Below are 25,820 nucleotides of genomic sequence, written 5' to 3'. Positions count from 1 at the left end.
TTATTTATTTAATGGGTTTAATTATGAAAACTGGGAAAGGCACTTAAGAAAAGTGGATCAGGTAGGAGAAAAAAAGCGCACTGGTTTTCAAGTTAAAAAACAAAACAAAGAAAACAAACGTGCACCCACCCAGACAACAACAACAACGGACCACTTTCATAATAACCTGAAACAGGAATAAGTTAAGTTCTGCAGTGTTTGTTTTAAACTGCTTTCTTCCCTGTGTGCCTTTTCCTCCTTTTTTGATAGTTGTGGTGGTAGGGTTTTTTTTTGTCTGCTGTGCAAGAATCATGCAGCTGCTTCAGTGATTTCCCCCCTCCTGTTTGCAGACCTATAAATATACTTCCTTTGTCATGTTGTTTCCTAAGAGCTTTGCTTCCAGATAGCTTTGCCATTTAAAATTTTTCATCTTTGACTTTCATACTGTCCTATTAAAAGTTATTAGTAGTCCTAAAACCAAATGCTCTTTATTAGTCCTTACATTTCAGATTGTCTACAGCTTTCTCTCCTCATGTTCAGAAATCAATTTTGCTATTGACAAACTTTCTCAGAAATAACTGTCTACAGTAATAAAACTAAAAGTATTTAAGAATATATAGATACTAGCACACTCATAGAACAAACTGTGTGTTTTTTTTGTAACTCAGAGTGCTATGCTCTGGAAGATTTCTTCAATTATTATCGTCAATGTATACACCAAATGCTACGTGACCAGCAGTGTCTTGCAGTAGGACACTGGTGGACCAATGTCTGATTAATAGTTGAAAGCAATTGTTCCTTTCCCTTAATTCACGAGGGGAGAATGAAATGAAACAAATAACTTCATTGATTTCACTTTAGAGTTACTGACATGTTATGAATCTTTCAATTGAAATCGATAGATACCTCAGCAGCCGTAGCTGAAACAGACCCGAGCTCCTGGCAGAGATGCCCTTTCCTGCATCTCTGCCTTCAGGCTGTGCTGGAGCCTCCAATAAGGGTGGGAGCAAGTGGAGTTGGTGGCACCAGAGCAGGTCTTGGCAGTTTAGGATTTTATAGATGTTCTTGCTACAAGTACATGAAAGGCTGGTTGCGAAATATGACTTGGTGACAGCGCTGTGAATTGTTAATCCAGGATGGGGCTAGAATTTCAAATTTGTGAACTTTTGGCATGGAGGGGAGGGTGGAGTTTTGGAAGGAATTTCATTAGTTGGATCATGATAGAAAATGCAAAGACTTTTAACTGAATAACTCAAAAACTGACTTGGAAGAACTTTTCTGTTGAAGTTATTACTTGACTCAGAAGCCTTCATTAGTGGATGTTCTTTCTCAGGACTGATGCATGGAAGCAGAATTTCCTTTTTTGTTGAGTTTGTTTGGGTTTTTTTGCAATGCTGAAATGTGAAACCTTTCCTGTTGGCATGCTGGTTGGCTTAACTGCTGCTTTGGTAGCCTCTTTCTTGCTGTGTATAAAGAGGAGATGTCCACTCCTCGGCTGTGTGCAGAGAGGTTTGTGGGATATAAGCTTTTTTCCTTGGAAAACTACGCTTTTTTCGCTTTTTATTCCACAGATGTGGTGCAAGGCTGTGCATACGACCCACAGACTGATAACAGTATGTTGGGAGAAAAAAGTCTTGTGTTAATTGTTCCATCTGCAGTACTTACAAGAGAGTCCCTTAGTCTTGGGAGTTGTCTTGTGGCATCATTTTTAATGAGAGGAATCAGCAAAACCCTTTTGGGTTAAAAACAGGCCAAAAAAAAAGTTCTAAAAGTAGACTGTGGGTCGGTGGGTGCTCACTGGTCCAAATGCTGTGTGGGTGTTGTACTGTTTAATGTATGGGTGCAGGCCACTCAGGGACCACTTTGCTTGTCCCCTGGGCTACAACACTGCCGCCTCAGAAGTTCAGTTCTGGAGCTTTGTGAGGTTCCCAGGTAGAATTGGTGGTGGTCCAGCAATGCATTTTTTTATATTTCTAATTCATCTTTATCCTTCCTTGAATTCAAGCATAAATCTAACATTCACAATATGTCGTGGTTTAACCCGAGCTAGCAATCTAACTGTGATAGCTGCTCCCTCTCTGCCTCCTCACCTCCCAAATAGGAGAGAGAATCAAAAGGGAGGAGGCAACTTGGATTGAGATAAACACAGTTCAATAAAATAGCAAAATACTAATACAGTACTAGTACATCTATATAAAAGACAGAATATAAGATAAAAGTTACTTGATGTAATTCCTCGTGAACTCTGTCTGCACCGAGCAGCTGGTCCCAAAGCCAATCCCGGAGAGAGAAAAGAGTGAAAAAGGCAGAAAGGCCCAGAGGCCTCTGCAAAACAGCAGGATGGCAAAGGCCAAACCAAATGCCCTGAACAGAACTCCCCCGAGCAGGTCTCTGAGAGCAAAGATAAGGGAGAGAGACTGGAAGATCTCAAGTCTGCTTAAATATGGAGCGTGATGCTGATGGGATGGAATACTCTTACTGATCAGTCTGGATGTCAGTCAGTCTCTCCTTCCTTGGTGCCTCACACCTGTGGGCAGAGCACTCGGGGTGTCCTTGGCTCTCAGACCAGAGCAATTAAGAACATTAACTCTGTCCTGGTGTTTTCTTTCTTGTTCTCAAACTGAATTCAAACAATGACTTTGCTAGCTATGAAAAAGAAAGGTTTCTAACTGTATGAAGAAAATTAACTGGTTTTCAATCAAACCAGCACATGATATTACTCTGTAAGATTCCCTAGGCCTTCAAAGAAAAAGCCATAGCAAGTTAAAAGTACTAATGCCAAGATATGCAGAAGTGTGTACAGACTTGTAACATGTCTTTCTCTCTTTGCAGCTGTTTGGACTTAAACTAATACTGTCTCCCTTAGTCAAGCAGCCAAAACTTGGAGGAAACTTGAGGTGGAAAGTCTTTAATTCAAAGTAACAGGAGAGCTCCTGTTTGAAATCACTATGCTATATTGTCAAATTAGCTAAGCAGGACCTGTATAAGGTCTCTGCTGCATGTTGTGGATTTTGTCACTGCTGCTGAGGAATTAATGAGATCTTCTTGGTGGCTGGCTGGCATCTCCTGCACATGTTTCTCTATCAGGTTGAACTTACTAGGGCTCAAAAACTTGTTGTCTGGGTCTAGTGCAGCCTTTGCATTTGGAAAGACAGGTGAAGTTCTGGCAGTGTCCTTTCTTCGTAAGCTTCTCCTCCCTTTTCTGGAGCAAAGCGGTCACCACCCAACGCTTGTGGTTGCTATGGTGGAATGTGTGTGTATTTTTTTGTCTGTGGCAGAAGTGTAGCACATCCACAATGGAGCTCTTTGCTGTCTCTGTGAATGACATTTTAAGAAAAATGGTTTTGTAGAACAAGATATGCTGCCTCTTTGCAGACGGACTTCTTTTTCTGCTGTTGCTTATCTCTGCTGGGTTCCTTCTCTCTTGACTTGATGAATGTTTCTTCTTCAGACAGAAGATTTTGCTTTTTTTTTAATTTTCATCTCTGCATATAGAAACTTGGGGAGTAGCTGGCCTGCAACAGCAGAAAGGCTGTGCTTGAGAGGAGAGGTGGTTTACTGGGAGCTTTAGAAGTGAACCTACACCTGGTGAGAAGGGAGTGGTGTGAATAACTAGTACCTAAGAAAACAAACAAAATGTCCAAAAGGAACAGGAGAACTTTGTAATGTTACAGTCTCTTCCATCTGCCTAAGGCAAGGTCACTAAATTCACCCTTGGCTTCCATAAAGCTTTCATGTGATATGGGAAGCCTTATAATCCAGAAACGACTGAAGAAAAACTGCTTCTTCCATTGCTGTTTGGGTTTTTTTCTTTTCTTGCCTGTATCTTGACAATTAAACCTTATTTCTTCTGGGGAAGATCAGATGTTCTTTGCAGCAAAACTGTACCACTTAACCATGTTTTGATGCATAATGTAATCAGCTTGATTGCTCTTTAATATGTCATTCAGACCTACAGTCACTGTCAGCTGGGCTGAATCTGCTCTCTTGGAGAATTTCAGTAACACTTCCTTGGTGGATCACAGCACCTGGTGGTAACAGGGCTGTTTTTTTTCAGGGCTGTATCTGTGTCCCTGGGTTAAATGGTGACCTTACAGGGGGAAAACTGAAGCAAGTTATAGAAAAGGTGCTGGGTTCTTGGTCTCCCCTACTTCTGCGGTGGAGAGGGATGGGCTGAATGGAGTTAAGGCTCTTTGTGCCTTGTGTACCGGGTGGTACAGCTGCACTGGTGTATGAAAGGTGTCAGCAATGCTGGGTATGGACCTTTCAGCTTTTCCCAGGTGGAGAAACTGAAGGAGATGGAGTGGCAACCTGAAAGCCGTGCTACTGACAAGTCATCATCTGTGGATATTAGTTGTGCATGGCTCATTTTGGTTCGATCACTGCAAAACTAGTACTGAGCCTGTGATGGCTTTAAATGCTGTTCTGTTTACTTTGCAAATCAGTGCCAGGTTGCATTAAGAGACAGGGTTTTCCTTTTCCAGTGTTTTGTTCTTGAAAGGCTTTATTGACAGTATGAGGTGTGAAAATAAGGCATGCATGTGGCTGTGCTTTTTTTTTCCTTCCCTATCTGTGTATAGTAGCATATCAGCTTTAATATGAATATGATCTCACTAAAATAGCAGCTGGTTGAATTCGGGACCTTTAATGTAATGCATTCTTGATTAGTTATGAAGGCGACAGATTTGAGTAGTGAGGATTTTCAATTTTCTTATTGGTATGTGCTGGTCCTAGTAGATACAGGTGCTTCCATTTCTCCTTCATTAGAAGGAAGTGTAAAAAAAACCCATGTGAGCTCATTAGAAACCTGCAAGTGACTTAGGTATGAAATTACAGTTGGCATTTTCTTGTGTTTACTTGCTTAAACATGGTAGTATAACTTAAGCATTTAGAGATCTTTCTCTTAACAGTAATGTGCCTGGTTCTAAACTTCTGTGGAAAGATGCTTTGCTGCAACTTGAATGAGTTAATAATGGCGAGTAGCTGGTTTATATATACTGTGGAAGAAATATTCTGACATAATGAAGTGCTTGTGAACTGTCCTTAAGGAAAAAAGTTCTTTGTGTGGGAGTATGAGGAAAGATTAAAACTGAGTCAGTAATCCCCCTCCCCTCTTTTTAAGGAAAGAAGGCTTTCCAAGTAACACTGCAAAAAAGAATAAATATAATTAATTAGAAAGACTTAGAAGAGCATTGGTTAAAACAAGAATAATAATTCACCTCTTCGGGCTGATTCTGAATTGCGTGTGACTTTTATCTTGCATAAAATATAGATATTGGCTTTTTATTGCCTTGTCTGCTTCTCTGGGCTTTCCTCCTCCCCTCTTTTCTCTGTAGAAAATTTCTTGGCGAGGCTATCAATGCAAATTTGACCTTTAAGTTTTTGACTGAGCAGCTCATGTATCAGGAAATAGTTGAGCATGTGCAGGATAATTTATTGCAGGAATTTAGTGCATTTTATCACTCTTTGAAACTTTCAAGGCCCTTTTTTTTTTAAAATTCCTCTCTTTAACCTTACCTTTTACTGTGCGAAAGTCCTACTTGTCAAGTGTCCGTGCAAGATGCTCGATCGTGTGGCTGGTGCACTTTGCTGTGCGTACCTTGGTAAGGCCAGGTCCGCTCGCCTTGTTTAATAAATCGGTTGGTGTTTGAACAATGACAGCTACCCAGTGAAGTGGGGTAAAATGTCTGTCTGTCCTGGCATGTGCATGTGTGGGATTTTTTGTGTGTGTGTTTTGTTTTTTTTGAACCAAATCGTGGCCTGCGTTAGGTGGCACAGCAGGTGCGCTGGTCCCACCGGAGTGAGCCGGTTTCTTGCTCGGCTGCCTCCTGGCAGCTGGGGCAGGGGGGAGCTGAGCGCAGGGTCCAGCCCCCTCCATTTTCTCTTGCCGTCCCCTGCCTGTCGCTTCTGTGTCTGTATTAATATGGAGCAGTTGAAGTCACCGAGTTGGCCACGGGCCAGCTTGTGCTGTGTGTGCCGCAAAGACCGCTCTGATGTGCGGTGGTGGTGATGTGAGGCAGAGGCAGCGCCGAGCAGAGGTAGGTCTTGTCTTTCTGTCCTGCCCTCCTCAGCGTTTCCAAATCCTGCTCATGCGCTCGGCGTTTTCCTTTCTTCTCCTCGCTAGCCTCCCTTTCCATCCCACTGGGATAATTTTGAATCTTTCTGGTTAGACAAACCGACGCTGCTTTGTGAGCTAATGGTCTGTCTCCATTAAGTCATTAAGCAACCGCGTTTCGTTGGTGAAAGTCTCGTTTGACAGACTTGGCGTTAAGGGCAGCGCGCTATCTCTGTGTGTAACTGCAGGTGTGCAGCTCTAAGCATGTCATGCACGCCACGTTTTTAAAAATCATAGCAGGAGCTCCATCGCACATCATAACTACCGGTACAATAAATAGAAGCAGCAATTCAGTTCATCTTGAAGGTTTCTGTATTTGCTTTATTTTCTTTTGCAAAATTTCAAACTTTGCCATCAAGTTTTTTTTGCCTAAAATATTGTAGGGGCTACTGAAGTGTGCTGAAAACATTGTGTGAAAACTGAAATCATCTTGACAGGAATTTTGTGTCATAATTCGATAAACCTGTTTCACAAGCCTGGATCTTGGTGTTTCTCTTTGCTTCTAATCTCAGTGACTTTTTACTTGGATGTAAAGAGATTTAAATGTGCGGTGAAGCACTAACTGGATTTACAATGGTGTTTAATATGCTTTTCCTTTAAACAGTGTTGGTCAACTTTTAGAGAAAGCAGTTGCTCGTAATCTTTTTATAAGCTCTCCTCAAGAAATATAATAATAAAAGGGAGAATGTTTGAAAACATGCCACAAAAGCTAATTAGAACTCCAGTGGGTTATGCTTCCTTAGAACATTTAGCTTGGAGGGAAAAAAATCCTGTTGGGGGATTGCTAACCATTTACATTCTCAAAACTATCTGAAAAAGCCTAAAAACAAATTTAAATACAGTCTTTGCTATTAAAGTAACTTTTAAAAACTTCTGTGATACTGCAGTGGTTTGGTTTGTGTTTAAATCAGTGACTACTAGTTTACAAAGACTTGCAAAACATCTTGTTTCTTCCTAGTGCATTAGGTAGATTTATCTATCTGGCAAGTGAATCACTCCCTGCTTTTAAGAAAAACCCTGTAATAGGCAAAGAGATGAGAGGAAGGAAAGTGTGTTTTGGAGATGTCCTGCATGCTTTGTCTCTCTCTCCCTGTGAAGAACAGACTTTTTTTTTCCTCACGCAGCACCTATGTTAAAGAAACCACTGTCAGATAATGTGTTGTCCAGAGGTAGCTGGTGTTCACTCCTCAAGTGAGGAAAGGTAAAACTAACCTTGGCTGCTGTCATGTTCCAGGTACGGGTATTCTGATACCGAAAATGAACTTAATTATTGCACTGTTTCTGCTTTTAGAAGTAGTTGTATTGGTTTTGCTTTGAGGAACTTTTCTCCGACTATGCCTTCTAATTCAGCCAACAAACTACGTAGCAGTAACACTCCTGCGAAAGGTTGTGTGGGGGTTTGTTGTATGTATTTTTTTTCTTTCTTTATTGTTTTCAATTGTAAACTTTTGGATATGTGCTTGTAAGACTTGGGCCTGAGATACTACTTGAGTTGTGTAAATTTGTGTCCTATACATGGAGTTTTAACCTCTGACTGCCTTTTTCTTATAAAGCTTGAACACTTTCTTTGCGTTTAACTATCTAGTTAAAAGCATAGGAGAGTAATTTGAAAAGTACATTTTGAATAGCAGGTCTCTATAATGGCCCATATGAAATATAATGAAGCTTTCTTATGCAGGTGTCAGGATCTCATAGTAGTATGAAATGGGAATATCTGTAGAGAGAAGTGAAATAGTTTCCACTCACGTATTTCAATGTGACTTCAACTTTGTCTGAGACTGGGGAGATGGCAAAGCATTTCACCCTGTTAGACTTTCAAACCAGATAGCGTAAAACTGAATGTTTGAGCTCTCTTGTGGTTTTGAATATTTTCTGTGTGCATCGTTCTCCTTGTCTGTATGTTTTTGATAGTAGTTCTTAGGAGTACCAGGAGTATCCCTTGTGGTTTATTACAAATAGTCTGTGTACTCTTGGCATAAATACCAACCTAATTGCATCACCCCACTATAGGTTTGCCATCAACAAAAAATTCTGTTTATGCTATCTATGCTCTTATCCATAGTTTTTAGGTAAATTATTTTTAGCTTTCAGATCATAATTTCTTGTTAAGGAAACATTTACATAATTCCTATTGAAGTATTTATTCTCATTCTTTCATGATATAAAGACAAAGGAAAAATGATGCATGACAGGAGTTGGTGCTTTCTGTTCAGCAACTGATGCTTTCTGCTCATATTGACTCCTTTGAATTGTTTGATGCAGGAGTTGGAGTTTGAACTGCGTGTGACCTTTTGTCATGACTGTGGATATTCCACATGTGCAAACCCAAAGCCAATATGGTAATTGGAGTTTTGCCTGGTGATTTTTTTTTTTAATCTCTGACAAGTTCAGAGCTTTGATTGTTCTTGGAGCTACTGCTGGTTCTGCTGAGCTGCTGAATGGCTTAAGAATGGATCAGGTTCATAGTAAAAGCAGTAGCCTATAGCCAAACTATTGGAATTCGCAGGTGTGGGCAAGATCCCTTTGAAACTGCCATGCTACTTTTGGGCCTGCAGGTGATAGCATGAATAGTCTCATGTTCAACGGATATTTCAGGAAAATTCCTTTCATGTGACGCAAAAGGGAAAAAGCAGTGTGTAAAACAGTTGCTTGAATGTTTTTGCATGTGTGCTGCCCAGTGAGGAGCCATCTACACTTTACCACATGTACGAAACTTGTTCAAATTAGCAAAGCTTCTATTTGGATAATCCATTTGTGGAGGTGCTGGTTATGCAGTGCAGAAGGGGAGAGGGGTTCTAAAAACTCAAATAGCAAAAATGCCTTTTTTTTTTTCTTTGTTACTTTAAAAGGGGTTGGATTAACTGTGTTTTGTGTGCTTAATAAAGAGAGAATCCTTAACATTATATGTGGCTTAGTTTTTAACTCCTTGAACTATTCTTGGTTTTGTCCAGACCAAGATTGTAACTGGAAAAAAGGAACACACTGTCACTAGCACATACTGTAGTAAAGCCTCAGCAGTGTTGAATCAGTCAGTGTAGTTCTGATTGTTTTGATTAGTTCTTCACCATTTTTAGAGACCCCCCAGAGACTACTTCCTTCATTTAAATTCTTTGCCTGTTATCATTTAGTCTGAGGAAAACAGTCATCCTTGTTAACATGAAACTGAGATTATTTTTATTTCATTCTTCAGAAAGAATTCAAATTTCTTTCTAACAGGACACTACTGTGGAAACTTTTAAAAACAAAGTACTTTTTTGCATTGCAATCTCAGCTGGACCTTGAGTCAAAGACAGTTCAGGTCAGTCTACATCAGCTTTAGTCTGTGAAACCTATTCTCATTTTTTCTGAATAGTTGGGACAGTGTGATAAATTTATTAACATTATTTATTTATTTATTTATTTTTCCCCTCCCTATGTCTTAGTGTTCTAATAATAATGGTCATAATGAGGGGATGATGAATTGAGGCAGTTGCCAAAAATAACAGTTGGTTTCTTCTGTAAATGAGAGTCAGTGCTGAAGTACACCAAGAGCAGTCATAGTCCAGAAGAAACACATCAGTAGCACTTTGAAATCACAGTGTCACATCTTCATGGCATCTTTTGTTTTCTTAATGGAAGAAGTGTCATCAGCATATTATTGGACCAATCTTAGTCCCCCATTTTTTGCATATTGGTTGCAGAAGACATCTAAGATGCCTTTGTAAGCTCTGAGGTATAGGACACAGCTAATTTGAAAGCTTCTTCATTAGAGATAATGCATAATCATGGTAAATGACAGTGTTTATTATAATAGTGTATAGTGTGGAGCTGCATCAAATAGTGATTTGTTACTCAATTGTACTGGAATAATTAGGGTGTTCCAGTAATCACCTCATCCATGGTTATTTCTTGCAAGAAAATCTTGTATTGAAATACTTCTGTCTGGCTTGCCATACGTGCCCCTAATGTAGCTATAACTTGATCCTTTCTTGGGCACACGAGATGCCTAGACAAGACGAACCATCACTCCACTTCTCAACTCCTTCTCTTCCTTGAAACAATTCAACTGATGAATATTTTTCTGAACCATGCCAGAAAACAGGACAATTCCTAACAAGTTCAGCTGTTCTGTCTTACAGGATCTGTAAAGTTAAGGCAACATTTTTTTCTTTATTTTTCTTTACAGAAAATGCATGCTATCTCCAACCAAGCCTAACCTTAGGCTCGTGTGACTCTAATGGCAAAACTTTACTGTACAGAATTTAGCCACCTCTCTTTCTACACACACCCAAGCATTATTAGTGTTTTGTTCAGTTTACACAATTATTTCATGTAGATAAAACAAATTACTTCTTATAAGTATAATTTAATAAGCATTTACACAATATGGTTTAGCTCAGATGACCCTTAATCACTTGTGATTCAACTTCTTGCATGAACAAATTTGACAGTACTGATTTTATGGAAAACATGGAAATGAAATTTTAGAAATAGAGCATATGCTAGCACAACTGCATAATTCAGACAACTGTGTGTCATATTGAGCAACGCCGGGAGGACAGTTGATTGCAGGAAGTCTAAAAATACTTCGTATAAGTTCGTTGCCTCATGCACACTTGAAGGGGCTGGAAACTCAAATGTATGCTTGTTAATGTCCTGCAACTTGCAACTCCAGGACTTGGAACAGAGAGCCCCTATAGAAAAAGAGAAGTGAAGCTTTGAATTTGTGTTTAGACTAATGCGCTTAGGCAGTCAACCGTCTCATCCTCTGCAAAGCCATTACGGTTTCTCCTTCCCCTTATAAACATCTGGGATAGTGATAATTCTCTAGGCCACCTCGGAAAAACAACAGGACGTGACACTTCCAGGAAATGAATTGTTCTCCCTCTCCTTTCAAATACATGTTTGCAAATGTGTGTGCACCCAGACACAGCTGTCGGGGGAGTCTTGCACGGTGAGCAAAAATGATTTTCTTTCTGATCTTAAGAGGTGCCTCTGATCAAGTATAAATGAGAGCAAAAGAAATACAATTGGCTTTCATTTTTAAGGCAGAATCATGAAGTATCAAAGATACAGCCAAAAAACTGCACCCCAGAAGGATGTCGAGTAGCTGGTAAGGTGTTTGCTGCAGCACGTCTCCCTCCAGAGCAGGGGAGTGCACAAAGCTGGTCCTGGGTAGGCAGGGCTTTGCACAAATGCACGTAGTGTGTTACTGTTTGCTAATGCTTAGTTATTTCATCAGGTCTTTCTTGGGGCCGATTAATTGGTTTTCCCTCTTCTTGGAGGTCTGCTTCTTCCATGGTGCTTTGCACCTGAACCAGCTTACCAATACGTATTTCTGGTCTCCCGTTTCATGCATTCACATCAGTACTTGCCCCTCTTCCACAAAACCCACTGTACATTGTGAAATATTTCAAGCATGCTTTTAATCAAGTGAAATCAGTAAGGCTGTTTGGTTTGGCTTTTTGACTGTAAATCTGTGCTGTAAAATCTTGTGTAATTTCAATTCGTATGTTAACAAATGACTACTTGGTAGTCTTGGAACAATGGCTGAAATTGCTGTCTTACCAAATGTCGGTAATTTATAATTGTAAAATCATGTTGTTTCTGATGTATGCATACCATATCTCTATGTAATAATGTATAACAGAAATTAGGGGCAGGAGGCAGAGCCCCAAAAAAGATGTTATCCTTTATTTTCAGACCTGAATCCACACTGCAGAGATCAGAAGATATCACAGATCTCTTGTTAGCAACATCTTGGGTCTCGAGTTCATTCTGCTAGAGCTCTGCTGCCTCTGAAGACTTGTCTAGGCCAGCTTTTTATTTTGAATATTAGTAAGACAACGCCCTGGAGCTTGTTACTCTTCAGATGGTCTGTCCCCTAGTAATGATTGTTCACTGCTCACCTGTCTGGGTCAGCCAGGGCATGATATCACTAGAAGTGATGAGGCTTCCTTGCTCTGAGCTGTTCCTATACAGTGTGTTTATCAAACTATATATATCTGTTTGTGTATCTTGTCTAGTGCTGTTCATTTAGGTTTTTCTGAATACTAGACAGGAACTGCAAGGGCAGGCTGAGATACGCCTTTTCACAGACGTGGTCTTGGCGGTGCCGTGCAGCGTATATGTTGAGGTTTGTGGTTCTGAACTAAATCCATTGTAAATCCTGTAGGTGAGGTTTGAAAGCATGCTGGCCTAAGGAGCACCTGCACTTTCCCAGGACAGACTCTTTTAAATATGCTAAACTACAAAAACACCCAAACAACCCCAATCCCATACGTAATGTGGTCAAATGTCCATCTCCAGAAGCATTTTCTCATCTTTAAAGTTTTCTGTGGGTGTAAATTCCAGTACAGCTTCACACTCTGCTTCATCATAATGGAGTCAGAAAGAAATTACTGTGAGGTGGGAAGATATTTCTTAAAACCTTCTTTCAACATTTGCGCCTATTGCAATGCCTTGGTTAAGAGTGTGGAGCAATCCGTACCTTCTGACCAACAGAAATGTGTCAGAAATGGCATGTTTTTCTGGCCCAAAATGACTTGTCAGACCTGAAACATTGTGGTCTTATATGCCAAGCTTGTGATACTTACTTCTTGTGCAGTGTTAGGGAATAGATAACAGCAGCAATTGGAAAATTCTTTTGAATTATTCTTAAAACCGCAGTTTACGAATCCCTGTTTCCTGGTGCTCAGGTGCTGCAAATCAGTTTCTTCCTGTCGTTCGCTCTTGTCCATTCACTGGTTGCTTACATGTTTATGCAATGCTAACATGCTTATAGAATACCTAGCACTGGGAAATGTATTTTAGGAACTAGGACATCAAGAAAAAGAAACACATTCAGGAATCACATGAATCTGTTGCTTCATGTCTGTCAAAAAGACAAATATTTCTTAGTTTAGTCTTAGTCTATTCTGAATGACAGGTCACCTGCATGAGTGAATTCTTCCTGTGCATCATTTCAAATCCTTGAGAAAAATGATCAGAAAGGTGAATAATGGCTCCTCACTTGAATTCAACAATGTTCTTCTAATTCTTAACAATACATGTGTAAATGTAAACGAACAGGAAGAATTGCTAAAGACACAGTCTAAATTTTGCATATTTGTAGAAAGTGGCAACTTTCTAATAAATAATAGGAAAAATCCACACCCCTGAACTTGATATGCTCAATAAACTTCTTTCAGGGTGACATATTTTTCTTTTCCCTTTTTATCCTCTGAGCACCCTTGGTGATTCACTGGTGCTTTACCATTATGAACAAGTACTTGAATTTCTGTATGATGCTCAGACTGGGTTTAGTCAGCAATGTAGCGCGCTTGTTTGAGAGTGTGAGCCTTTCTGCTGGGAATAACAACAACACTTGTGGGAAAATAATGGTACCACTGATAAATGAGTTACAGAAACCCAGTGAAGTCTGCACTCTACTATTAGAAGTGAATTCTTGCATCCTAATGCAGCTGTGCTTCCTGACGCTTTACGTGACTCTCCTACCTGAGTTTAGAATTACTTTGATGTTCCATGAAATTGTCATTCAGATTAAACAGAGAGATTAAGCAATCTTGGGATGCATGGTAAAACAAGATTTGTATGAAGTTCATCTTTTTGGTGTTTTTTTTCTACACCAAGAATGCAACTCATACTTTTTCTGGCTTTTCATTTAATTGGCATTTTGAATCCCTATGGAAACTTACATAATAACATCAGGAATCTTATTACAGATAGACCAACCAATGAATTTAATATTTCTAGGTTGCCTAACATCTCCCATTATAGTATTGTCTTAGTTAAATCATGTTTTAACTGGTTGTGCTAATGACTTCTTGTCCTGGATATCTGTCATAAGTTGACTGTGAGAAAAAGAGTGAAAATGAGGTAATTATTGGTTTGTTTAAGGAAGATGGCCTTCCCTGTTCTCTCTACACACCCCACCTCCCAAGCCCCCATTAAATTATTTCAGTAGCAGGGCTGAGAGACTCTGAGAGGCATTTCAGTACTTTTTCAATAGGAATTTTTTATTTGGGATAGAAAAGAACATCTTGGTTTCAGAAGGCTGTTAGCAGACTTTTGGAATATTGTTCAAATTTGGAAACAATATTAAGTTGCTGGGTGGGACAGAATTAAATATTTACTTCTATTAAAGGTTCAGAAGTTAAAAACAGACACTTGTGCATTGCAGGTGTTCCATGCTTTCAGAGACCACATTGCTCTTTCTAGGTAGTTTTCAGTGCTCTTCAGAGTAATAATGCTGCTTTTAGTGCCAATATTTGATACTCGAGATGGAGAAAATATACATCTCTAATAATGTTTTACTCTAACTCTTTTTTGTTTTTGAAGCTAAGTCAAGTGCAGCTTTCCTCCTCTCTTCTGTCTTGTCTCCTTTTTATCAGTGCGGTTATTTTGACAGAACAGTGGAATAAGCAATGCTGGTTTGTAGCAGTAGTTTTGATTTTATGCCTTTTTTTAAACTATATTAGCAGTTAAATCTCTAAATATGGAGGGATCAGGTTGCGTTTTAGTTTGTCTACCTGTCTTGCTGTTTCAATTGTATTCTCTGTTTTGGGCGTCTCACAGACTGTTCAAAATTCCTTTGTAAACACTTAAGTGATTTTATTTGTTTCCAGAAGGCTCTTGCTCAGTAGATGTTTCAAATGGCAAAGGATTCAAAGGCCTTTGTTTATGCAGACTGTTCTTCAGCTTGTGAATTTGTGGTAAAAATAAAACTTCAAAACAGACAACAGAAACAGTGCTTGACAGTTTCTTGTTTATTTATATATTCACAGAATTACTGAGATTGGAAGGGACCCCTGGAGATATGCTCCAGCTACCTTGCTCAGAGCAACAGCAGGTTGCTTGGAGCCATGTCCAGTTGGGTTTTGAGCCCCTTCAGGAGTGGAGACCTCTCTGGGCAAGCTGCTCCAGTGCTCAGTCATCCTCTCAATATAAAGGCTTTTCTTATATCTAAATGGAACTTCTCTTAGGCTGAAGTGGAATGTCATGTATTTTAGTTTGTGCCCATTGCCTCTTGTCCTTTTAGTAGGCACAGCTGAGAAGAGTCAGACTCCGTTGTCTTTACTTCCACCACATATTTATACCTATGGATAAGACCCTTCTCTAAACAATCCCGACTCTCTCAGCCTCTCCTCATACGAAAGATGCTCCAGGCCCTTGATTATCTAACCACCCTTTCCCTGGACCTTGTCCAGCATGTCTATGTCTCTCTTGTAGAGTCCAGAACTGGACCCATAGCTCCTCCAGATGTGTCTCACCAGGCTGAGTAGAGAGGAAGGATCATTTCTGGCAATGCGTGCCTAATTCAGCCCAGGAAGCTGTTGGCCTCCTTGGCTGTGAGGGCCCATTGCTGGCTTATGGTCATCTTCTCTATTGTGGCCTTCCCTGTAAAGCTACTGCCCAGCTGGCTGTCTCCAGCCTGCACCAGTATCTGGTGTTGTTCCTCCCAGGCGTAGGACTTTGTATTTCCCTTTGTTGAACTTCATGAAATTCTCATTGGCCCATTTTCCCAGCCTGCTGAGGTCCCTCTGAATGTCAGCACAACCATCTGGTTTATCAATTGCACCTCTCAGTTTTGTGTCACCTGAAAACTTGCTGAGGGTACATCCTGTCCTGTCGCTAATGAAGATACTCAGCAGTACCGGCCCCAGTGTGGATGCCTGAGGTACACCACCTCAGCATGGACTTCATGCAGCTGATGGCCAGCCTCTGACGCTGGAAGTTCAGCCACTCTTCTGTCTACTTGTCTAGCCTATATTTTAGTGGCTTTGCCTATGAGGATGCCATGGGAGATGTTGCTGAAGGCTTTGCTGTAGTCAAGATAATTTTATTTCACTGCTTGCCCATAATCCCCTCAGCCAGTAACTTTTCCCGGTTGGTCAGGCACGGTTTTCCTTTCATAAATCTGTGGTGACTACTCCTGATCGTAGTCTTGTCCTTCATTTGTTTGGAAAGTTGAGAAATCAAAAGTGTTCACTCAGTGTAAAAGTAATCCAGTCTGGGTGAGAGAACCAGCATCACCCCGTTTTATATTTTATTCTGGAGAGTTAGCACCCATTTGGGTGGCAGGGTAAGTTATTTGTGAGTCTCTATTTGAAATGCAGAGTTATTTGCCTTCACTTGCGATGTGCAAAGATGATATCCTATAAAAATGTGAAGTTATTGAACTACTTGGATTGAGTATGCACGTAGGAAATGAGAGGAGAAAATGTAGGTGCTTTTTTCACAATGTGATGTGTTTTATCTGGAATGTCAAATGCCACAGGGTTGCTTTTTGGTATCTGTTCCCTTAAAAAAAAAGGACTGCTCATCAAGGCAGGAGTCCTAGGTCAGATTCTGGTGTCAGTTGAGCCAACTGAGTCAGCAGCTTATGAGGCACTTCATTTTGGATAAGAAGATCAAAATATTTTTTTTCCTTGATGTTGCCATGCTGGTTTTCCTTTTTTACGTTCCCATTTCAAATGAGCAGCCTGGCAATGGGTCGAGATGCTTGCAGAAGCATTTGGGGATGCTTGGTGCTCCAAAATGAGCAGATACAGAATCATAGAATGTCCTGAGTTGGAAGGGACTCACAAGGATCATCGAGTCCAGCTCCTGTCCCTGCATAGGACAACCCCAAAAGTCACACCATGGTTCTGACGGCATTGTAAGGCTGCTTCATGTTAGCTGTGCGTTTTGTTTTTTCGTCTTTTTGGTTGGGTTTTCTGTCTTGAGATTCTTGCTTTTTACAGGTTGTGTCAAGTTTTACAGTGGTTCTGTGTATTTCCGACGTAAATATTACAAGGTTTTAGCCTTATATACTAATCTGGTCTCCTTTATTTAATTTCCCTTCGCTTTTCTTCAAGTTATTGAAAGCAGTTAATGGTAAAAGGATACACTAGAGAAGGTGTTTCGCGTTAGGAAGACCTGTTTTAGAGTCCCAGTCAAGTCTAGATATATGTGTAGCCTTTTAAAAAAATCCTGTTGTTAACTATGTGCTAATATCTGTGCTTATGCTTGTGTGTTTTTTCTTGCATTGAATGAAAGTGTGTTGAAATTCTGGTAACACTAATATTTTCAAGTGCTTTGGGAATAAAAAAGGGGTACAGCTAGTGTGATAAGGTAGTGCTAATTTAGCAAGTATGTCTTACATTTTTGCCCCTGAATACTGTGCTGCTTCGGGCAAGCTGCTTGATCTCTCTTGTGTAAAATGCTGACACTTTTTAACGGTGTGTACAACAACTGGATCCCTGTGTTACCTAGAAAGATATCAGGACTCAAGGCTATTTTTTTACTTGCAACCAAAGAGCAAAATATGGGCCAAGAATAGTTTTAATATTTAGATTTTCTCATTAACCTCATCTGTCAAATAGAACAAGTTTTATTTGTACATGCGTTATGTTACTTTGAGGTTGGGTGCTTCTTGCTTTGCTAAATGAGTAGCATTAATTACTGTAACGTTTTGATATTGGTAGCAATAAAACAGCCAGCGTGCTGTGCTTTGTGAGCTCCATTTGACGGTAACTGAGGAAGCTTGTGTTTCAGAAAAGACAGCTACTGATGTTCTGTGAAGCTTTATGATTTTCCAGTGTGAAATTTATTAACTGTAAACTGTAAAATTGTTGTAAGTAAACCTCACGTTCTCCATAAGGGAGCTGTTGTACTTTGTTATGTACCTGTTGGACACAAGTGATGTTAACTTTAGGTCTGGAGCTATCAGTGTTTTCTGTAGTGTGGCAGTACTTAGTTCACAATTTGATTATTTTTTTTTTTTTTTTTAATTTATCCTGTGAGGTAGAAACTCTTCATGGTTTTGGTTTCTGTGTGTAGCAGTCTCCCAGCTGTAGGAGTGATAGCGGGATAAGCCGATTAGTGTGATTGATACCGCATGTCAGGGGACTGGCGTAATGGGCTGCCGTTGAGAATGCATTGTGAAACCGCACAGGGATGAGGTAATCTCATTAGATGATTAAAACCTTCATTGAGTCTACCAGAGTGCAGAGCTTTCAGTTGTATTGCTGTTGGGAACGGATGCTAAAGAAGCGTGGTGCTCTCCTCGGAGCGATGCTGAAATGGAGATCTTCCTGGGGTTTTCTCCTGGATAAAAATCATGGCAGCTGGAGTCTGAGGAGGGATGTTGCATCTTCCTGTGTTTTAAAGTAAGATACTGGATGATGGTGTTATTTTCTTTTAAAGTCAGTGTCAGGCTTGTGCTAGTTTTGGTTCATCGTGCTTCTCTGTTCTTTATGAAATTCTGTAGTATCAGTGTTAAAATGATGTGTTTTTATGTAACTTCCCATGTCCCTGCAGCAATGGAGGATATCAATGCATATCACAGTTCTGTTTTTGTAAACCATTTTTTTTCCAAAGGTTGGCTTTATCTTGACCTAGGATGAGTTGTAACGTAAGTGGCACTGCTTATCTTCTTGCCTGCCCTGTTTGCAAATAGTATGGCAGGTAGCACATGCTGGTACCAGAACTGGTGCTATACAGAAATCCTATTTCACTTGGGCATATGCTACTTGTTTTAAGAACTCATTGGAAAACACTGAATTTCAAATGATAAGTACTATACTTGACTAGTTGTATACTTCAGCTCTGTTTTTCCTAGCAAGCTAAAATGAAAACCAAATGTTTTTAAGTTTGGGACTCCAGTGCTACAATATTTATAACGCAGGAGTTACTAGAACAGAATTTTGGAAGGTCAAAGGTACTATTCTGAGACTGGCAGTAATTACTGTCTGTGTATAGTCATCATATTTTTCTGTATTAAAGAAAAGCAGAGTTAATGTCTTTGTTGGAGGGAACAAACAGAAGAAACACTCCTGACTTACATTGCATGGTGTGAGTGGTTGGTCCATTTTTGTTCCTTAGACGAAGTACTGAATGGCATTAATAAGCACATACACGTATCCAGTGAGACAAAAACCACAGATACTCTCTTGTTTTGGCAAGGAAAGCCCCAGCAGTGTAATTTCTTCTGAACTCTGCTGTCAGATGTGGACTCTTTATTCAGCAGTTCTTCAAGGAAGTGATCTTTGTCTAAGAGCTATTTATGATCTGGTGTGAAAAACAACAACACTCCAGCCCCTCCTCCCCCAACAACAACAAAAAACCACACCCAAAACAACAACAAAACAGATGAACAACAACAAAAACCAACCAACCAAAAATAACAAAAGCCCCCACAACCCAAAACCCGCAACAACCTGTTCCAGTGTGTGAAAAAGTGGGGAAATAATGCAGACTGTGAGGAGAATGTTCTTTCTTATCTCTTTGACAAAAAATAAAAATACAATCTTGTGGAAGTTACTAATGAGTTATGGGCAACAATATTCTGTGAAATATGATGAGTAGAGCAAGTACAGATGAATTTTTCAGGTTTAATTTTTTAGTTTAGCAAAATGGCATAACTTGATGATAGGAGACATCACCTTGTATGACTGATTTTAGAGATCAAGGTTATACTGGCTATTGGTAAATGCAAATAAGAGGCAGACCAGTAATTTATATGCAAAATCAAGTTGAATTTCATCAAATAATAAATGCTTAAGAAACTAAATGAACCGGTGAGTATTACAGATTAGTTTTTTGTGTGGTTTTTTTCTGATTTTAAACAGTTCACAAAGCATTATTTTTGTGTAGTTAAGTGTATCTTTCTGTATAGTAGACTGAAATGACTTACTTGACTATTACGGTATGTTATGAATAGGTGCGGAAATGTGTTCCATTTCAATTCTAACTTGCTCTCCAGGTGTGCTGGCTGACTTGAAGTATCTCAAGATTTCCTATTTGGAGACCTTGGTCAAGTCCTTACGTTGCCTTCGATGTCTGGGGGTGCTCAGTTGACGGCACCTCTTTGCAGTTACTTTTTGTTTGGTGGGCAAAGCAAGGCCTTAGTGTGCAGCTGGATTTTGCTGGCTAAGGACCTGTTCCTCTGAATAGAATTGAAGATTAAGGAGTATTTCCAGTGAAACAAGGCAAGTGTTTTGATTATGAAAATAGAAACCTCCTTTGTTGGTACGTCTGCAACCCACCTTACTCTTTCCAGAGAGTCTGCTGTGAACCGAGAAGATAAAATCATAAATGAGAACTCTCACAAGACCCTTTTCAAAGGGAATGAGTTACTGGCTTTACTACTTAATGCAATTTTCCCCTTTCTGTGTGTCGTCTCCGCGTAAAAAATGAACTTGCAGGGATGATGTCTTGGCCCTTTTGGCTGTTGGAACAGTTAAGTGACTTCAGGTTCACCAAGACAGAGTGTAAGCTAGGGAGAGTAATCCATTACTGTATTTGTTATTCTGCCTTTCTTATGTAAAAGTTGTCAGCTTTTTTTCTGGTTACATAGGCTGGTTGTAATATCTGAAAAATCCATAAGCTATGTTGGTTCATATATACTTCCTTCAACTCGGTATCTGTAGACTGTGTGCCCTGGTAAACAACTGTTAAAAAAACCCCCAAACAGTTGTCTTGAAAAACCTCTCTTCTGGATGAAATGAGAAAAAAAAAATATGAAAGTATTATGTCATTTTTGAGAGAGACATTGGGTAGAAGGGAGACTTGTTGTCAAGTGCCTGAGCTGTTGCAGAAGAGAGAGAGGTTAAGGCTGAGCCCTGATCATTAGAGACAAAATGGGAGATGTGGACTACCCAGAAAGTATGTTTTGTCTTTATTCTTTGTTCATAATGAAAACAATCTTCTATGCTGAGTAAAATTTTGCTGCTGATGATTTGTGCTTTGAGCACTACCTTTACTTTCACTGTAAGAAATCTATTAATGATAATATATCCAGTGTTTCTTTTGCCTGAAGTTAAACATGCTGATTGAAATTGCTTGATGCTGCCCTTGTACAAAATGTTCAGAAGTTATTTTGCTGAGTATGAGCCAACTCTTGAGCCTTTTAAAATTTTATTTTTAAGAGATGTACACTTCTTAAAATAGCGTGTTCACAACATATTTTGCTCCGCTGTTGTTCTGTGCTGTTTTCTTCCTTCCCACCCCCTGCTCCTTCTCCATAACAGCCCGGTGGGTGAACCCAAGCAGCAGCTCATGTTCTACCTCTTCACTGTTTTCTTTTGTGATCTGTTTGCTGAGCTGGCTGGCCCGCCTCCAAAAGTGCAGGAGTGTGTTTATACATCTAGCCTAACAATAGTATCATAACACCAATTTGTTTAACGTGAGCTGGAAATAACAATCTAAATATTGTGACTCAAAGAGAAAGCGGTAGTTTGTATGTGCTTCTTTACGGTGTCAGCTCATTTCTGTTGTGTCTGATAAAATTACTGAGAAGTCTCTTAATGATCTGTGGGATTTTTATCAATTCTGTTGGTGTGATGCAATGCCTCTTTTAAATGCTTAGAGAAGTTCAGATGTAACTTTTCCTCCACGCAGCATCACATGCTGTCATCACCTTGCTCAGGCAGAAGGTGTTTAGTTTATATGTCTAATTCAAGCATGTGGTATTGCAGAAAATCATCCCTCCCTGCTGCTGTGGGGAGGGCATTCGTAGTATACTGATCTGTTAAATTGTTTGCCTGTGCTTTTATTGCAGCACCTGAGCAGAATTATGAGGGGTGGAAAGCACACAACTGAGACTGGTTTGCTTAGTTACTGGTTATGAAGTGAGTAACAAATTGATTGATTTGGTGTATTTTGGTTAAGCTGCCAAGACTTCGGTATAAGTGTTCGTGTTATTTTGAGTCAGTGACTTTGATCACCAAAATAACTTTCCTCTGGATTGGAACAATTTGGATGGTGTCCATCAAAAGCTGATGCGAGCTGTTCTAGCAGTATTTTGACTCTGAAAGTGCCATGTGGCCGCACGTTTTAGAGTTTATTATAGTTTCTAAAAGCAAAAAAAGGCAATGTAAGTTTTTGAACTAAAATGATACTAAAATGTTCTCACTTTATCATCCTGTCCTCAAAATCTTCTGATCTTGACAGTGCAGTGATAATTTTGCTTTAGAAAAATCTGAGTTGGCTTGCCCAATGTGCTGAAGTCTATTTTATTTGCTATGAAAAAATTGGTAATGGAGAGTAAGTATGGATGTTCCTGCCACTCTGGCACGTTAGCATGTTATCAAAAGTGAGAGCGTATTTGTTTCCGTATCACTCAGTCTTTGGCCTCCCTGCCTATCAAGAAAAACAAGTGCTCTCAAATCATGTAGTAGTTTCAGTGAAGTGGCACCTGTCTGATAGGGAGCTGGCTGCAGCACTACAAATAATGTGATATTAGTAGGTGTCTTGTCTTTGCAGTCGGTGACAGTGATGATATAATCATACTACATCAGCAGCTTCTAAAATTATGGTTTGACATTGTTGTAATTGGTCTTACCAGTTCTTCTGTCACAATTCACGTCGTGAATAAGCTGCTCCAGCTCTGCAGGTATCTGGAAGAGCCTTGCAGCAGGGGCAACTGCAATGTGTTCAAATGTGAAGGTCAGCTGAGTGTTGCTTAGAGTAGCTATTTTATTTCTTTCTTTTTTTTTTTTTTCCTTCTGTATTTTTGTTGGACTTTCAGGTCTGGGAGGAAGGGGTAGGTGGTTGGCTGTGCAAGTTGGGGACCCATCCACTTGCAAACCTCAGTATGTCTCTCACATCTGTTCAGCACTGAGGGTGAAGGCTTAGGAAACCTGCGTGAGATGTGATGTTGGGTGTAAAAGAAAACTGCACTCCTCTACCAAATCTCACCTATTTGAAACACAGCACAGTGGCCTCTCCTGCACCAGGACCACTGCTGTGTAATCTTACTGGGTTATATAGGTGGTGTTGTGATACCTGTTTCAAGAGTTGGAAAAATTTGTGCAAAATATTACATCTTTTTTTTTTTTCTGATATTGTGCCTCTTGCTGTTGTCCCAAAGTTCTTCATATTTCAAGGATTAAAAAACAGTCATATTTAGAAAAAGAATACACTTTTTCAGTGTCATTATGAGACAGATATTGAAAAATAATTGGTGTTACAGCAAATCTGGCAGTCATTATTACTGCTAAGTAGCTCCAGAATGAAAAGGGTTAAGTTATGAGTTCAGTTAAGGAACCTGCTGAGGTAGGTTGTTTTGTCCATTTGAGATTACCAGCTATTAAAAATATTTTCAAACTGGGACATGTGTACCTTGTAATTCTGTTAGGTGACAAACAAAATCTAGAAAAACATGTTTTCCCCTTTCCACAGTTACATTGTTCCTGAAGTGCTGGCAGTAGTAAGAGCTTCCAGTCAGTAAACAAAGTAAATGCTGTTTAGATGTATAGAGAGCCCATAAATAAAGTAACCAGGCATCTAGTTTTCGAGTTCCTTTGCTGCCTGCAAGTTAAAAATTAAACATTTTTATAGTAAGTGAAACTAGTTATGAAACTCCCACAAAAAGGTGTAAAAAGCGGTTGGATAATGCAGTGCTTGCTTTTCATGTCAAAAAGCAAACCTTAAAAACGTGAAGTACTTTGCGAGCCAGATAAGGTAAAGGGACTGTAACACTTCAATCTGCTCAAAACTACAAAATAAATAAAAATCTGATAGAGTTTAAGTTCTCATAGCAGTGTTGGTGGTTTAAAGATAGATTTTGTTGTTGTTTAATCTATTTTTAATGTTTTCTCTATTCTGTGATGTGATCTGATACAAAGAAAGAAATGACCAATCCCACTGCACTGAGCAAACAGCAGGCTAATAGTTCACTTCTTTATGTAGTGCACAGAGGAGGAAGGGAATAGTTTGTGATGAGGTCAGAAATTCTACGCAATTTTAATTTTCCGTCCTTCTCTCATTAGAAGGACCCTGTTATTACAAAGAGCAGCAAGCAAAAAAAACCCCAAACCTCTCCAAAAGGATAAATGCTTGTGAGAAGAAATCTTTCTTAGCGCTAAAAGGTGGGGATGAATGGTGATACTTAAAATGTCTTGAGTTTCTGACTGATTCCTTGATTACAAAGGTGATCTTAAAGGGCCTTTTGCCTAATCTTGTTCTTTATCCAAATAAATGCCTGGCAGGAGAATTGCATTTTCAGTGCATTTAATGTTGAAATGATGCCATTTAAATTATTTATCCTTAGATGATACTGAAAGCGTTTCTATTCAGCTGTCCAGATGCACAAAGCATGACTTATTTTATCATGCTTAGATGAAGCCTTAGATGTGGGATGCTTTTAACTGAGCTAAATGTGAAACACTGGCCATTTGGTAAACTAAATGCCCTTTGTCTGTAAGGTGGTGAGATGCAGGGGGCTGCTCAGCTGGGAGCTGTGGCACAGCTGTGGTAGCTGGCCTTGGAAATCAGGGCTGAGAAACAAGTTCCTTCGTTCATGATACAGCCACATAAAGATATTCTTATTTTTTCTGTGTTTACTTGCTTTTTGTCATGTGATGCTTGCGGCAAAAGACTGTTAGTCCAAACGACAAGAGCTGTGAAGTAAGACTTCTCCCAGCAATTGTCGAAATAATTGCTTTATTTATAGACAAAAAGACATAAAGCTTCCTATCTTTTCACTTACTTAAACTAAGTGTGCAAACTTAATTCAAGGTGAGTCTGGGAAGAAGCATGATTATATCATCATATAATCATACTACATCGGCAGTTCTAAAATTATGGTTTGACATTGTTGTACATCTTACCAGTTCTTCTGTCACAATTCATGTCATGAATAAGCCGCTCCACGTGATTATATGTGCCGCCTTCTAGTTACTTTGCTTTCTTTTTTCCCCCTCAAGTATGCAAACTCCTTAATGCATTTTTTTTTTTAAAGGAAGGATTCATGGACCCTTGGGGTTGGCCATTAATTTTAGGCCATTGTATGAATCTTAGCTACTTAAAAATAGTCATGGAGCCAACCTTGCTTCCTCTCAGGGTTTATCAGTTGGAAGCATCTTCTTTTTATCCGATGTGTAAGCAAAGACCTCTCTGGATTGATGATTTGATCTGTATAATGGAAAATCTAGGCAGGATATCCTTTCTCTGTTATTCCTTGGTGTGATGGCATCAGGTTGTGTCTTAAAACAGGGGAAGGGAAAAGGAGGATCCTATTAACAGACAAAGTGGTTTCAAGGGACTCTTAAAACACAGCTTTGCAGAGAACCTCATGTTTGAACTCTCCTTGTTGAACCGTTTGTGTTTCAAGCTGCCATTCTAACATGCTGGTGGTGGCTTCTGCTGAAATGCTTGGAAACTTGCACATGTGCAATATGGAGGTCTCGCATTTGGAAGTTGTTGTGGATACCATAGTGAAATCCGTATCACGAGGGACTTCTGTGGTTAACTTTGAGCACTTGCAGACCTTCATGAAATACGGCATTGATGGTCTAGACCCAGTCTGACACTGGAGAAATGCAACGCCTGAGCTTCTGCTGCAAATAAAAGAATATTTCTAGTGTAATTCCATGATTAAAATGCATCTAAAACCAGGACTTAATGTGCAATAGAGGTGCAGTGAATGGCTGATAAAGTGTGTGCATAGGGTAGCAAATATACTCAAAATTATGTTGGAACATTATTGCAACCTTGCATTTCAGCATACTTGTAACTATTCTACTGCAGTACTCCTAACCTGAAATTTCGGTCGATGTTTACAAGGCAGAGGATGTTACCAACTTTTGTGATTGTGGAAGAACCTTTGATTTATTTGCCTTGTGTTCAGGACAAGTCTGTAAAAATGACACTGACTTGTATCCCCCCTGTTCTCTTCTCTAGAAAATACAGTATATACAAGAGGTGATTCTGAGTTAGTTCATTCTGCTTTTATCACTGTGAGCCGTATGTGGCGTGGGGT

At 39.6% G+C, this 25,820-nt stretch overlaps 1 protein-coding gene across 9 annotated transcripts in view; it reads left to right on the top strand.

The window, feature by feature from the left end:
• GAB1 (GRB2 associated binding protein 1) overlaps positions 1-25,820 on the top strand; it is a 102,274-nt gene that overhangs the window by 21,532 nt on the left and 54,922 nt on the right. The window contains exon 1 of one of the 9 annotated variants that reach the window (XM_071808031.1): positions 5,958-6,017. The exons of the other annotated variants lie outside the window; for them this stretch is intronic. Within the exon in view, the coding sequence (XP_071664132.1) occupies positions 5,973-6,017 (45 nt within the window). The 5' untranslated portion in view covers positions 5,958-5,972. Of the gene's footprint in view, positions 1-5,957; positions 6,018-25,820 lie in introns of those variants that run through there. 9 annotated transcript variants of the gene reach the window in all.

This window comes from Patagioenas fasciata, chromosome 4 (assembly GCF_037038585.1).
Source record: "Patagioenas fasciata isolate bPatFas1 chromosome 4, bPatFas1.hap1, whole genome shotgun sequence".
NCBI lineage: Eukaryota > Metazoa > Chordata > Aves > Columbiformes > Columbidae > Patagioenas > Patagioenas fasciata.
The sequence above is the reverse complement of the archived record's forward strand: the minus strand, read 5'-3'. Positions and strand labels throughout refer to the sequence as shown.